At 39.4% G+C, this 15,362-nt stretch overlaps 2 protein-coding genes across 11 annotated transcripts in view; one reads left to right on the forward strand and one right to left on the reverse strand.

Annotated features, from left to right (window-relative positions):
• tenm4 (teneurin transmembrane protein 4) overlaps nt 1-15,362 on the reverse strand; it is a 343,760-nt gene that overhangs the window by 58,468 nt on the left and 269,930 nt on the right. For all 9 annotated transcript variants that reach the window (XM_061877994.1, XM_061877993.1, XM_061877991.1 and 6 more), the window contains 2 exons: nt 13,124-13,356; nt 5,157-5,311 (listed from right to left, as the gene is read on the reverse strand). In XM_061877994.1, the coding sequence (XP_061733978.1) occupies nt 5,157-5,311; nt 13,124-13,356 (388 nt within the window). The remainder of the gene's footprint in view (nt 1-5,156; nt 5,312-13,123; nt 13,357-15,362) is intronic.
• LOC133537117 (proline-rich protein 36-like) lies at nt 2,501-5,053 on the forward strand. 2 transcript variants are annotated; one of them, XM_061877995.1, is made up of 3 exons: nt 2,501-2,722; nt 2,819-4,647; nt 4,744-5,053. In XM_061877995.1, exon 2 carries the CDS (start codon nt 3,350-3,352, stop codon nt 4,631-4,633), a length of 1,284 nt encoding a protein of 427 aa, XP_061733979.1. In that variant the 5' UTR covers nt 2,501-2,722; nt 2,819-3,349; the 3' UTR covers nt 4,634-4,647; nt 4,744-5,053. The 2 variants fall into 2 exon arrangements, with proteins under 2 accessions (XP_061733979.1, XP_061733980.1); XM_061877996.1 differs by having other exon boundaries at nt 2,501-4,647.

The raw sequence follows: 15,362 nt of genomic DNA on the forward strand, positions 1-15,362 counted from the left end.
AATAAAGTTTGTTACGAGTGAACAAATAAAGTCTGTTACAAGTGAACAAACAAAGTCTGGTACAAGTGAACAAATAAAGTTTGTTACGAGTGAACAAATAAAGTATGTTACAAGTGAACAAATAAAGTATGTTACAAGTGAACAAATAAAGTTTGTTACGAGTGAACAAATAAAGTCTGTTACGAGTGAACAAATAATGTTTGTTACAAGTGAACAAATAAAGTTTGTTACGAGTGAAAAAATAAATTCTGTTACAAGTGAACAAATAAAGTATGTTACAAGTGAACAAATAAAGTTTGTCACAAGTGAACAAATAAAGTTGGTTACAAGTGAACATATAAAGTTTGTTACGAGTGAAAAAATATTTGTGTGCTACCAAGTTTGCACCTGTTTTAGCACACGCAAACTTTTACGAGACGAGACAGAAATTGTGGCCTGGCAGCCATTTTCAACCTCGGGCTTGATTTTTATTGTGTTTTATACATCATGTGCTTCTTTTGCACCAGGAGGCTTTGCTTTCCTCCAGGGGTGTGTGCAATGTGCATAAGCCATGTTGGCATGCATGAGGTGATGGGGGGGGGACAGCAGCGAGCATGAGGGGGTGAAGGGGGAGGGGCATCTGGAGGAGAAAATGTGTTCTTACACGCTGCAAACATGAGAAATGTCAGCTGTCGCACTTGGAAGATGGCAACTGTCCCGCAGAAAATAAGTGGCGAGCACAGTTTGTGGCGTGGAGGGTTTCATCTGGCTGAGCAGAGAGAAGATGAAACGTCTTCTGCTTTTTCTTTGGCTTCAGGTCTCAGTGCGGGTGAGGAGATGCTAACCACTTGGGACGGGCGGGGCCATGCGGCTCTGTCCTGGCGGCTCAGTACAATATGGCCCGATCCAGGAAAATGTGTTTTTCGTTTTCTTTTAAGATATATTTCTCTTTTCAAAATGTGGATTTTAATGTGTTGTTTCTTTTTCTTTTTAATTTTTTTATTTTTCTTTTAAGCCATGTTTTTTTTTCCTTTTAAAACTTGAGTTTTTCTTCATCTTTTTTTAAATGTTTTTTCTTTTTATTTAGAAATGTGTTCTCTTTTTAAAATGTGTTTTTCTATTTCTTTTGAAATGTTTTTGTTTTTTAAAAATGTTTTTTTTTCATTGTAAATGTGTTTTCCTTTTTTATATATTTTTCTTTCAAAAATGTTTATTTTTTCATTTTAAATGTGTTTTTCTTTTTAAAATATTTTTTACTTTTTTATATATATGTTTCTTATATTTTAAATATGTGTTTCTTTTTAAATGTTTTTTCCTTTTTTATATGTTTTGCTTTCGAAAATGTTCTTTTCGCATTTTGAATTTATTTTTCTTTTTAAAATGTTTTATCCTTCTTTATATATGATTTTCTTTCAATTTGTTTTACATTTTAAATGTGTTTTTCTTTTTAAAATGTTTTTTCCTTTTTTATATGTTTTTCTTTCAAAAATGTTTTTTTCCCGTTTTGAATGTGTTTTTCTTTTTAAAATGTTTTTTCCTTTTTTATATATGTTTTTCTTACATTTGAATAGGTTTTTCTTTTTGAAATGTTTTTTTCCTATTTTATATATGTTTTGCTTTCAAAATGTATTTTTTTTAACTTAAATGTGTTTTTCTTTTCAAAAGTTTTTTTTCCCTTTTTTATATATGTTTTTCTGTGAAATGTTTTTATTTTCCATTTTAAATGTGTTTTTCTTTTTAAAATGTTTTTCCTTTTTAATAAATGGTTTTCTTTCAAAACATTTTTTTTTAATTTTAAATGTGTTTGTCTTTTTAAAATGTTTTTTCCTTTTTTATATTTTTCTTTCAAAATATTTTGTATCGTAAATGTGTTTTTCTTTTTAAAATGTTTTTTCTTTTTTATATGTTTTTCTTTCAAAAATGTTTATTTTGCATTTTAAATGTGTTTTTCTTTTTAAAATGTTTTTTCCTTTTTAATATATGTTTTTCTTTCAATCTTTTTTCATTTTAAATGTGTTTTTCTTTTTAAAATGTTTTTCCTTTTTTTATATATTTTTCTTTCACAAATGTTTTTTTTGCATTTCAAATGTGTTTTTCTTTTCAAAAATGTTTTTCCTTTTTATATATGTTTTTCTATCAAAATGTTTTTTTTTAATGTTTTTCTTTTTAAAAGTTTTTTTCCTCTTTTATATGTTTTTCTTTCAACAAATTTTTTTTCCATTTTAAATGTTTTTCTTTTTGAAAAGTTTTTTCCTTTTTTATATGTTTTTCTTTCAAAAATGTTTTTTTCACATTTTAAATGTGTTTTTCTTTTTAACATCTTTTTTCCTTTTTTATATGTTTTTCTTTTAAAAATTTAAATTTAAATTTTAAATGTTTTTCCTTTTAAAACGTTTTTTCCTGTTTTATACATGTTTTTCTTTCAAACATAAAATTCCATTTTAAATGTGTTTTTCTTTTAAATGTTTTCCCCCTTTTTTGTATGTTTTTCTTTTAAAATGTGTTTTCCTATTTCTGTTACGGTTCAGACCCCTGCCAGCGCCGCTCGTCCATCTGTGCGCCACTCGGGGCACGCCCACGGGCGCACACATCCAGGAACGAGCCGCGCGCGTCCCCGCCCTGCAGCAGCTGCCAGCTGCAATCAGTCACCTGCAAACTTCACACCTGATGGTAATGACGGAGCTGCCTTTATAGACCTGGACAACCTGCCATCACGGGCCGGATTATAGCCATCTGTACCTGAGTAAGCATCCTGTGTCTGGCTTCCATCCCACGTACTCGCTCTTCCCCTGCGACTTCCGTGTTTCTGTTGTCTGATGCTCTTGTTGTCTTCCCGCAGCTCTTCCCGTGTTTCTCCTGGATCCCCTGTTGTTCCCCTTGCCCCCCGGACTGCCTTTTGGATTCTCGACCTCCCGCTTGGACACGTTTTCCCACGGACTTCCGCGTTACTTCACTTCCGTCAACATTTTGGTAAGACATCCTTCAGCTAATCTACACACATAGCCTTACACCATACACACTTGAGTTTTGATCAGACTTCATTTCCTTGGTTTATTCATTAGCAGTATTAGTATTATTATTATTATTAGTAGTACTACAGATTTATGTATATATTTACTATATATAATAAATCTTTGGAGATACTGCCACCTGGTGTTCGTTTGCCGTCACCTCCCTTTTAGTCAAACATAACAGTATAATCCGGCCAATTGATTAGGGACCTGACGGCCGAGTACCTTAGCCCTGCCCCAGTGACTTTCGTTCAGCCCCCCCTGAATTTTTTTTCTTTCTCCTCCTCTTCTCCCATTCACTGTCTTTTTCTTTTTTCTTTTTTTGCTCCACACGGGAGGATTTGTCTTGTCCCGTCAACATGTCTTGGAAGGGGATGTTCAGTAGCAATATTAGCAAAGAGGAATTTTCTCGTCGCCTGGACACCCTCTTCCCACCCTTAGAGACTGTTCCTCAGTCTGCAGGAAGCGTCTGGCATCCAATTTTGGAGGGGGGGGATAGTACTGGTGGCTGTGCTGGTGTGGCGGCGCAGTGGCACCCAGACAGGCTACCCCCTGCCAAACTAATTCCACCTGTCTTCCGCTTTTCTCAGCCACAGCCACCAGTTCCCTGGCTAGCCTCCGAACTAGCACCAGTTCCCTGGCTAGCGACCGAGCTAGCTCCAGTCCCCAGACTAGCCTCTGAGCTGGCACCAGTCCCCAGGTTAGCGCCCGAACTAGCACCAGCCCCACAGCTAGCCTCCGAGCTAGCGTCTGTCCCCGAGCTAGCCCCTGAGTTAGCACCAGCCCCACAGTTAGCCCCCGAGCTAGCGACAGTCCCCGAGCTAGCCTCCGAGCTAGCGGCAGTACCCGAGCTAGCGGTAGTCTCCGAGCTAGCCTCCGAGCTAACGGCAGTCCCTGAGCTAGCACCCGAACTAGTGCCAGCCCCAAGGCTGAACCCCTCGTTTCCACCAGCTCCCTGGCTGGCCCCTGTGTCTCCACCAGCTCCCAGGCTGGCCTCGACCTCTGCCCCTCGGCCTGTAGCGCCGACTTCAGTACATCGGCCAGCTCCTCAGCTGCCCTCCTCGTCTTTGGCTTTGACGTCTGCTGCTTCCACGCCGCAGATGACGTCCGCTGCCTTCACGCCGCCGTCTTCCTATGCCTCTACGCTTCAGACATCACCTCCTCGTTTCTGGCGAGACGCACCATGGCGTCACTCGCGTCCGCCTCCACGACTTCCAAGATGGTGCCCGTTACTTGGTTGCCCGCCTCGCCGGCGTCAGCTGCATTCTACTCGCCGTCGCCACCAGACTCGTCCCCGGTGGATTCGGGGACACTTGGGCTGGCGACCCACCACCAGTTCGCCCCTCCGCCCTCCCTTGACTTTTGTTCCTGTGCTCTTGGTGTTTCGACCTGTGGGACATCTGGAAGCTGTCCATAAGAAGGGGGGTACTGTTACGGTTCAGACCCCTGCCAGCGCCGCTCGTCCATCTGTGCGCCACTCGGGGCACGCCCACGGGCGCACACATCCAGGAACGAGCCGCGCGCGTCCCCGCCCTGCAGCAGCTGCCAGCTGCAATCAGTCACCTGCAAACTTCACACCTGATGGTAATGACGGAGCTGCCTTTATAGACCTGGACAACCTGCCATCACGGGCCGGATTATAGCCATCTGTACCTGAGTAAGCATCCTGTGTCTGGCTTCCATCCCACGTACTCGCTCTTCCCCTGCGACTTCCGTGTTTCTGTTGTCTGATGCTCTTGTTGTCTTCCCGCAGCTCTTCCCGTGTTTCTCCTGGATCCCCTGTTGTTCCCCTTGCCCCCCGAACTGCCTTTTGGATTCTCGACCTCCCGCTTGGACACGTTTTCCCACGGACTTCCGCGTTACTTCACTTCCGTCAACATTTTGGTAAGACATCCTTCAGCTAATCTACACACATAGCCTTACACCATACACACTTGAGTTTTGATCAGACTTCATTTCCTTGGTTTATTCATTAGCAGTATTAGTATTATTATTATTATTAGTAGTACTACAGATTTATGTATATATTTACTATATATAATAAATCTTTGGAGATACTGCCACCTGGTGTTCGTTTGCCGTCACCTCCCTTTTAGTCAAACATAACAATTTCATTTTTAACTTTTTTTTAAATTTTTGAAACATGTCTTTTCTTTCCAAAGGTACCTGAGAGATGTCCATGACGGCGTCACAGCTGAGAGGTCGTGCGGAGGTCAGGTCGTTGAAGCCCAGCAGGGTGGAGATGATCCCGTTCTGGTCGATCCTGCGGATCATAGTGCCATCCACCAAGAAGACCACGCCGTACTTGTCCACCGCCATGCCTGCAAGTGTCACACATCATTAGTACACACGCCTCTCCTTCCTGACTCCACTGCATGTATGCACTGAAAGCCTTTTTTTTTTCTTCTTACATTTGCAGGAATAAAATACTTTTAAAATCATCTTTTTCCACTCAAACATGCAGAAATGTACACAGGAGTACTTGTGTGTACCATTTGTGGGTGTACTACATGTGTGTGTACTGTACAATTATGTGTGTACTATTTGTGTGTGTACGATATGTGTGTGTACTATTTGTGTGTGCACTACATGTGTGTGTACTGTACATTTATGTGTGTACTATTTGTGTGTGTACTATATGTGTGTGTACTATTTGTGTGTGTACTACATGGGTGTGTACTATATGTGTGTGTACTGTAAAATTATGTGTGTACTTTTTGTGTGTGTACTATTTTGTGTGTGTGTACTATTTGTGTGTGCAGTACATGTGTGTGTACTGTACATTTATGTGTGTACTATTTGTGTGTGTACTATATGTGTGTGTACTATTTGTCTGTGTACTACATGAGTGTGTACTATATGTGTGTGTACTATTTGTGTGTGTACTACATGAGTGTGTTCAGTACATTAATGTGTGTACTTTTTGTGTGTTTACTGTATGTGCATGTACTACAGGTGTGTACTTTATGTGTGTTTACTATATGTGTGTGCAGTACATCTGTGTGTACTGTACGTTGTGTGTACCATATGTGTGTGTACTGTACATTAATGTGTGTACTGCATGTGTGTGTACTATGTCTGTGTACTGTTTGTGTGGGTACTGCATTTGTGTGTTCTGTACAGTAATGTGTGTACTATATGTGTGTGTAGTATGTGTGTGTACTGTAGATTAATGTGTGTACAATAGATTAATGTGTGTACAATATGAGGTGTGTACTATATGTGTGTACTAAATGTGTGTATGATGTGTGTGTACTGTAAATTTATGTGTGTACTATGTGTGTGTACTATTTGTGTGTGTACTACATGTGTGTGTACGGTACACTATATGTGTGTGTACTATACATGAATGTGTGTACTCTAAGTGTATGTACTATTTGTATATGTACTACATGTGTGCGTACTACATTAATGCGTGTGTACTATTCTGTATGTACTACATTCATGTGTGTACTATACATTAATGTGTGTACGATATGTGTGTGTATTATTTGTGTGTTTACTACATGTGTGTGTAATGTACATTAATGTGTCTACTATGTGTGTGTACTACATGTGTGTGTACTGTACATAATGTGTGTAATACATGTGTGTGTACTATATGTGTGTGTACTGTACATTAATGTGTGTATTACATGTGTGTGTACTATGTGTGTGTACTATATGTGTGTGTACTGTACATTAATGTGTGTACTACATGTGTGTGTACTATATGTGTGTGTACTGTACATTAATGTGTGTATTACATATGTGTGTACATTATGTGTGTGTACTATATGCGTGTGTACTTTACATTAATGTGTGTACTACATGTGTGTGTACTATTTGTGTGTTTACTACGTGTGTGTAATGTACATTAATGTTTCTACTATATATGTGTGTACTACATGTGTGTGTACTGTACATTAATGTGTGTACTATATGTGTGTACTGTACATTGTGTGTATTACGTGTGTGTACTATATGTGTGTGTATTATGTGTGTGTACTGTACATTAATGTGTGTACTAAATGTGTGTGTACTACATGTGTGTGTACTATATGTGTGTGTACTATATGTGTGTCCTACATGTGTGTACTACATGTGTGTGTACTACATGTGTGTGTACTATATGTGTGTGTACTATATGTGTGTGTACTATATGTGTGTGTACTGTACATCAATGTGTGTACTATATGTGTGTGTACTGTACATTAATGTGTGTACGATATGTGTGTGTACTATTTGTGTGTTTACTACATGTGTGTGTAATGTACATTAATGTGTGTAATACATGTGTGTGTACTATATGTATGTGTACTGTACATTAATGTGTGTATTACGTGTGTGTACTATATGTGTGTGTACTGTACATTAATGTGCGTATTACATGTGTGTGTACTGTACATTAATGTGTGTATTACATATGTGTGTACATTATGTGTGTACTATATGCGTGTGTACTTTACATTAATGTGTGTACTACATGTGTGTGTACTATTTGTGTGTTTACTACATGTGTGTGTAATGTACATTAATGTTTCTACTATATATGTGTGTACTACATGTGTGTGTACTGTACATTAATGTGTGTACTATATATGTGTGTACTGTACATTGTGTGTATTACTTGTGTGTGTACTATATGTGTGTGTATTATATGTGTGTGTACTGTACATTAATGTGTGTACTACATCTGTGTGTACTATATGCGTGTGTACTGTACATTAATGTGTGTACTTCATGTGTGTGTACTATATGCGTGTGTACTGTACATTAATGTGTGTACTACATGTGTGTGTACTACATGTGTGTACGACATGTGTGAGTACTACATGTGTGTGTACTATATGTGTGTGTACTGTACATCAATGTGTGTACTATATTATTATTATTATTTATTATTTCCAAGATGGCGGCGCCCGGACGGGCTGCAACATTGCGGAGCTCCTGCTAAAGATGGAACATTTGGCAGAAATACCGGACAATTCTACAAACTTTATGGCTGGCTCACATCGTGGTCACTCCGTGATCACGTACGACCGCCAGACACTTCTGGATGTGGACACATCGGGCCGTTTTGGACTGATAGACGCGTGCGTGCTAAACATGCTAACTAGCATGGGAATACGTCGGCGGCTACATCCAGCGGCCTGTGAAGCAGGGGACTATAGTAGCAGCGGGGGCCGTCTACGGAGCAGACGCCAGCGGTGTGATCGGAAACGCGGATGTCGAGCGGGGCTAAAAACAAAGCAGAAGGCTAATCACCACAGAACACCACTTCCCTCCATCCCGAAGACGGATTTAGATGGAAAATGCGAGACTACTGGTCTGGGTAAGGAGTCAGTTAAATTAGAACAAGTTTTTTCTGCTTTGATTGTTTCAGAGTTGGACATGTGTTCTACCGAGGTGGCAAACTATGATGCGTGCAGTTTATCAAAGCAACAAACAAACAATCGGAACATGCGTTCTACTGAGTTGGCTAACCATGATGTGTGCAGTTTATCAAAGCAACAATCAAACAATCGGAAAATTCCTGTCGTATCAATTCCTAGATATGGTCGTAATTATACTGAATGCACTGGGCATAATAAACACAACATTATCAATATTGCTACTACGGATAATTTGATCAAAAATTCCCTGAAACAGCCCACTACCTATAATATAGGTTTTTTAAACATAAGATCATTGTCTCCCAAAACGTTATTAGTTAATGATATTATCAGAGACAACAATCTTAACGTCATCGGTCTCAGCGAAACCTGGCTTAAACCAAACGACTTTTTTGCGCTAAATGAGGCATGTCCTCCTAACTTTACACATGCGCATATTGCCCGTCCGCTTAAAAGGGGTGGGGGGGTCGCACTAATATACAACGAGAACTTTAACCTTAGTCCTAACATAAATAATAAATATAAATCGTTTGAGGTGCTTACTATGCGGTCTGTCACACCGCTGCCTCTACACCTGGCTGTTATCTACCGCCCCCCAGGGCCCTATTCGGACTTTATCAATGAATTCTCAGAGTTCGTTGCTGACCTAGTGACACACGCCGATAATATAATCATAATGGGGGACTTTAATATCCATATGAATACCCCATCGGACCCACCGTGCGTAGCGCTCCAGACTGTAATTGATAGCTGTGGTCTCACACAAATAATAAATGAACCCACGCATCGCAACGGTAATACGATAGACCTAGTGCTTGTCAGGGGCATCACCGTTTCCAAAGTTACGATACTCCCGTATACTAAAGTATTGTCCGATCATTACCTTATAAAATTCGAGGTTCAGACGCATGTTCGTCAAACTAATAATAATAATAACTGCTATAGCAGCCGCAACATTAATGCTGCCACAACGACAACTCTTGCTGACCTACTGCCCTCGGTAATGGCACCATTCCCAAAGTATGTGGGCTCTATTGATAACCTCACTAACGACTTTAACGCTGCCCTGCGCGAAACCATTGATAACATAGCACCGCTAAAGTTAAAAAAGGCTCCAAAAAAGCGCACCCCGTGGTTTACAGAAGAAACTAGAGCTCAGAAATTATTATGTAGAAAGCTGGAACGCAAATGGCGCACGACTAAACTTGAGGTGCACCATCAAGCATGGAGTGATGGTTTAATAACTTATAAACGCATGCTTACCTTAGCTAAAGCTAAATATTACTCAAATCTCATCCACCGTAATAAAAACGATCCTAAATTTTTGTTTAGTACGGTAGCATCGCTAACCCAACAAGGGACCCCTTCCAGTAGCTCAACCCACTCAGCTGATGACTTTATGCAATTCTTTAGTAAGAAAATTGAAGTCATTAGAAAGGAGATTAAAGACAATGCGTCCCAGCTACAACGGGGTTCTATTAACACTGATACGATTGTATATACGGCGGATACTGCCCTCCAAAATAGTTTCTCTCGTTTTGAGGAATTGTTACAATGTATAAATGGAATAAAACAGACAACATGTTTACTTGACCCTCTTCCTGGGAAACTGATCAAGGAGCTCTTTGTATTATTGGGTCCATCAGTGCTAAATATTATAAACGTATCACTCTCCTCGGGCACTGTTCCCCTAGCATTCAAAAAAGCGGTTATTCATCCTCTTCTTAAAAGACCTAACCTCGATCCTGACCTCATGGTAAACTACCGACCGGTGTCTCACCTTCCCTTTATTTAAAAAATCCTCGAAAAAATTGTTGCGGAGCAGTTAAATGAACACTTAGCGTCTAACAATCTATGTGAAACCTTTCAATCCGGTTTCAGGGCAAATCACTCCACGGAGACAGCCCTCGCAAAAATGACTAATGATCTATTGCTAACGATGGATTCTGATGCGTCATCTATGTTGCTGCTCCTTGATCTTAGCGCTGCTTTCGATACCGTCGATCATAATATTTTATTAGAACGTATCAAAACACGAATTGGTATGTCAGACTTAGCCCTGTCTTGGTTTAACTCTTATCTTACTGATAGGATGCAGTGTGTCTCCCATAACAATGTGACCTCGGACTACGTTAAGGTAACGTGTGGAGTTCCCCAGGGTTCGGTCCTTGGCCCTGCACTCTTCAGCATCTACATGCTGCCGTTAGGTGACATCATACGCAAATACGGTATTAGCTTTCACTGTTATGCTGATGACACCCAACTCTACATGCCCCTAAAGCTGACCAACACGCCGGATTGTAGTCAGTTGGAGGCGTGTCTTAATGAAATTAAACAATGGATGTCCGCTAACTTTTTGCAACTCAACGCCAAAAAAACGGAAATGCTGATTATCGGTCCTGCTAGACACCGAATTCTATTTAATGATACAACTTTAACATTTGACAACCAAACAATTAAACAAGGCGACACGGTAAAGAATCTGGGTATTATCTTCGACCCAACTCTCTCCTTTGAGGCACACATTAAAAGCGTTACTAAAACGGCCTTCTTTCATCTCCGTAATATCGCTAAAATTCGCTCCATTCTGTCCACTAAAGACGCTGAGATCATTATCCATGCGTTTGTTACGTCTCGCCTCGACTACTGTAACGTATTATTTTCGGGTCTCCCCATGTCTAGCATTAAAAGATTACAGTTGGTACAAAATGCGGCTGCTAGACTTTTGACAAGAACAAGAAAGTTTGATCACATTACGCCTGTACTGGCTCACCTGCACTGGCTTCCTGTGCACTTAAGATGTGACTTTAAGGTTTTACTACTTACGTATAAAATACTACACGGTCTAGCTCCATCCTATCTTGCCGATTGTATTGTACCATATGTCGCGGCAAGAAATCTGCGTTCAAAGGACTCCGGCTTGTTAGTGATTCCCAAAGCCCAAAAAAAGTCTGCGGGCTATAGAGCGTTTTCCATTCGGGCTCCAGTACTCTGGAATGCCCTCCCGGTAACAGTTCGAGATGCCACCTCAGTAGAAGCATTTAAGTCTCACCTTAAAACTCATTTGTATACTCTAGCCATTAAATAGACTCCCTTATTAGACCAGTTGATCTGCCGTTTCTTTTCTTTTTCTTCTATGTCCCACTCTCCCTTGTGGAGGGGGTCCGGTCCGATCCGGTGGCCATGTACTGCTTGCCTGTGTATCGGCTGGGGACATCTCTGCGATGCTGATCCGCCTCCGCTTGGGATGGTTTCCTGCTGGCTCCGCTGTGAACGGGACTCTCGCTGCTGTGTTGGATCCGCTTTGGACTGGACTCTCGCGACTGTGTTGGATCCATTGTGGATTGAACTTTCACAGTATCATGTTAGACCCGCTCGACATCCATTGCTTTCCTCCTCTCTAAGGTTCTCATAGTCATCATTGTCACCGACGTCCCACTGGGTCATTATTGTCACCGATGTCCCACTGGGTGTGAGTTTTCCTTGCCCTTATGTGGGCCTACCGAGGATGTCGTGGTGGTTTGTGCAGCCCTTTGAGACACTAGTGATTTAGGGCTATATAAGTAAACATTGATTGATTGATTGATTGATATGTGTGTGTACTATATGTGTGTGTACTGTACATTAATGTGTGTACTATATGTGTGTGTACTGTACATTGTGTGTACTATATGCGTGTGTATTATATGTGTGTGTACTGTACATTAATGTGTGTACTACATGCGTGTGTACTGTACATTAATGTGTGTACTACATGTGTGTACTATATGTGTGTGTACTGTACATTAATGTGTGTACTACATGTGTGTGTACTACATGTGTGTGTACTAAATGTGTGTGTACTATATGCGTGTGCACTGTACATTAATGTGTGTACTACATGTGTGTGTACTACATGTGTGAGTACTCCATGTGTGTGTACTATATGTGTGTGTACTATATGTGTGTGTACTGTACATTAATGTGTGTACTATATGTGTGTGTACTATATGTGTGGTACTATATATGTGTGTACTGTACATTAATGTGTGTACCAAATGTGTGTACTATATGTGTGTACTGTACATCAATGTGTGTACTTCATGTGCGTGTACTATATGTGTGTGTACTATATGTGTGGGTACTATAAATGTGTGTAATGTACATGAATGTGTGTACCAAATGTGTGTACTATATGTGTGTGTACTGTACATCAATTTGTGTACTTCATGTGTGTGTAGTATATATTTGTGTACTGTACATCAATGTGTGTACTTCATGTGCGTGTATTATATGTGTGTGTGTACTATATGTGTGTGTACTGTACATCAAAGTGTGTACTTCATGTGTGTGTACTATATGTGTGTGTACTGTACATCAATGTGTGTACTTTATGTGTGTGTACTTCATGTGCGTGTACTATATGTATGTGTACTGTCTATAAACGTGAGTGCTTGTGTGTTCTCTATATGTGTGTACTACTCGTGTGTACAAGAGTGTAAATGTGTGGACATGTGTGTACTTTATGTGTGTGTACTACTCGTGTGTGTACAAGCCTGTGAATGTATGGACGTGTGTGTACTTTATGTGTGTGTACTAATCGTGTGTAAAAGCGTGTAAATGTATGGACGTGTGTGTACTTTATGAGTGTGTAGTACTCATGTGTGTACAAGCATGTGTAAACGTGTGGACGTGTGTGTACTTTATATGTGTGTAGTACTCATGTGTGTACAAATGTGTAAACGTGTGGACGTGTGTGTACTTCATATGCGAACCCACCTCTGGGGTTGGTGAGCGTGGCGTCCACCGCCTTGCCGCCATCACCACAGCGGGCGTCATCATACGGCAGACATTGGTCACCAGTGCCGGCCACCAGTTCCAGGTTCTTGGCCGGGTCCTTGATAGCGGCCAGAGACTTGACCCTGAAGACTTTCCGGCTGCTGGTGTCAGACAAGTACACCGCACCGCTGACGGGGCTGCTGGCCAGGTAGTACTTGTGGGCGGGGCTACTGCTGTCAGAAGAAGGTAGAAGGAATTCAAAGGTTTGAATATGACACACACACACACACACACACACACACACACACACACACACACACACACACACACACACACACACACACACACACACACACACACACACACACACAAACACACACACACACACACACACACACACACACACACACACACACCACATTCAATAATCATATCTAAACTTCTTATAGTTTACAACCTTGTTAAGTGACATGAAAACATATTTTAATCATAGAGATTATTTTTAAGGTTTAGGTCAGACGGATTACAAAATTAAAAATAATCATATAAACCGCAAAAGTAGGCACTTATAAAAACTGATTACACTTTAATTTACATATAATCATGAAATAATAAAATAAGTAAATTATAACTAAATTCATAATCAATTATATTTGTTGACCAGTCTGTCAATAAAATTATGGTACAAATAACAATCACTTTAGTCATCATTTTTGCGCTGAAGAAACTTCTCTGACTTTATCTCCCAACTTCTTCTGTTTGTTAGATGTTGTCATTACTGCCACAGTGGTGGAAAAGTGTATTACAACCGAGTGTGGCCCACAGCTGAGACACCGTTTTTGGCAGCGTTCGCAGCCCAATAATGGCCCCGTGGTTAAAAAAAAGACTGCTTAAAAGCACCACATACATCATTTGTGTGAATGTGTGGTCATAGAATGTGTGCAGCGGGAATCTTTGGGCCCCGAAAAACTCCATTCAGTTCCCACTTTTGGAGTGACGATTAAATTCAAAGTCAATTGTTGATTAAACTTGGTTCTGGATTCCGACCGATTCTGACTATGAACGCGAGTCGCGACTCGGATGTGAATGAAATGTTTTGTGCACTACAGTATATATAATGCAATGCCGTGAATCCTTGGGCACTACACGGTTCGATTCCATTCTTGGGCTTGACGATTCGATTCAGAATCGTTTCTCAATTCAAAACGATTCTCAATTCAAAATTAATACTTTTTTAATAACATTGTCAACGTAAACAAATATTTTTATTTTATAGTCAATGTAAAAAATACTTTATTACCTATGTAAAACAACATGTTTTACTATATTATCAATGTAAAAAAATTTTTTATTTTATTATCTAAGTATTTTTTTCACTTTATTATCAATGTAAAAAAACATCTTTTACTTTATTATCAAAGGATAAAAAACACATTTTTTCTTTAGTAATGTAAAAATTATGTTTTACTTAACTGTCAAAGTATTTTTTTTACTTTATTATCAATGTAAATAGCTTTTTTTAACTTTATTATCAATGTAAAATCTTTTTTACTTTATTATAAAAGTATAAAAACAAACACTTTTTTATATTTCAGTATGAATGTAAACATATTTTTTACTTTATTTACCCTGTACATTTTTTTTGCTTAATTACCAATGAACAAAACATTTTTATTTAACTTTATTATCAATATTATCATTGTATATATATTTTTTACATAAATATCAAATTAATAAAAACATGTTTTTCTTTATTATCAATGTAAAACAAGACCTTATCAATGTCTTTTATCAACAGTTAAGTTTGGACATAAATGGATGACATTCATTGAGTTAAAATGTGAAGACGCTGCTGATGGTGTGTTTGACAGAGAAGCAGCTGAAAGGAGGTGCTGTAAAGTCCACTCTCCACTGTACATTTTTAGTACATTCCTACATAAAACTACGGTATCTATTTGTACTACATTCTATTGTTGTATTTATATGCAACAGTTAATCCCTGAATGTGTGTTTTTCTTGACAAAAAAGCACGCTACTTGTTAAAATTGTAATGTTGTGTGAAAACAAAACAAAACAAAACAACACAACACAGCTTGGACCGTTGTAAATGAGTGACTCCATGGTCAAAAGAAGGATTAAAAACATTATTTAAATAAGACATGTTGTATCAATTGTACACACAGTACACAATTAGTAGATCACACACTACACACCCACTAGTAGTACACACTCCTTTAGA

Source organism: Nerophis ophidion, linkage group LG18 (genome assembly GCF_033978795.1).
Source record: "Nerophis ophidion isolate RoL-2023_Sa linkage group LG18, RoL_Noph_v1.0, whole genome shotgun sequence".
Classification (NCBI taxonomy): Eukaryota; Metazoa; Chordata; class Actinopteri; order Syngnathiformes; family Syngnathidae; genus Nerophis; species Nerophis ophidion.

Bases quoted from the DNA above. Each gene is read 5' to 3' on its own strand.
- LOC133537117 (XM_061877996.1), top strand. From the start codon at position 3,350: ATGTCTTGGAAGGGGATGTTCAGTAGCAATATTAGCAAAGAGGAATTT.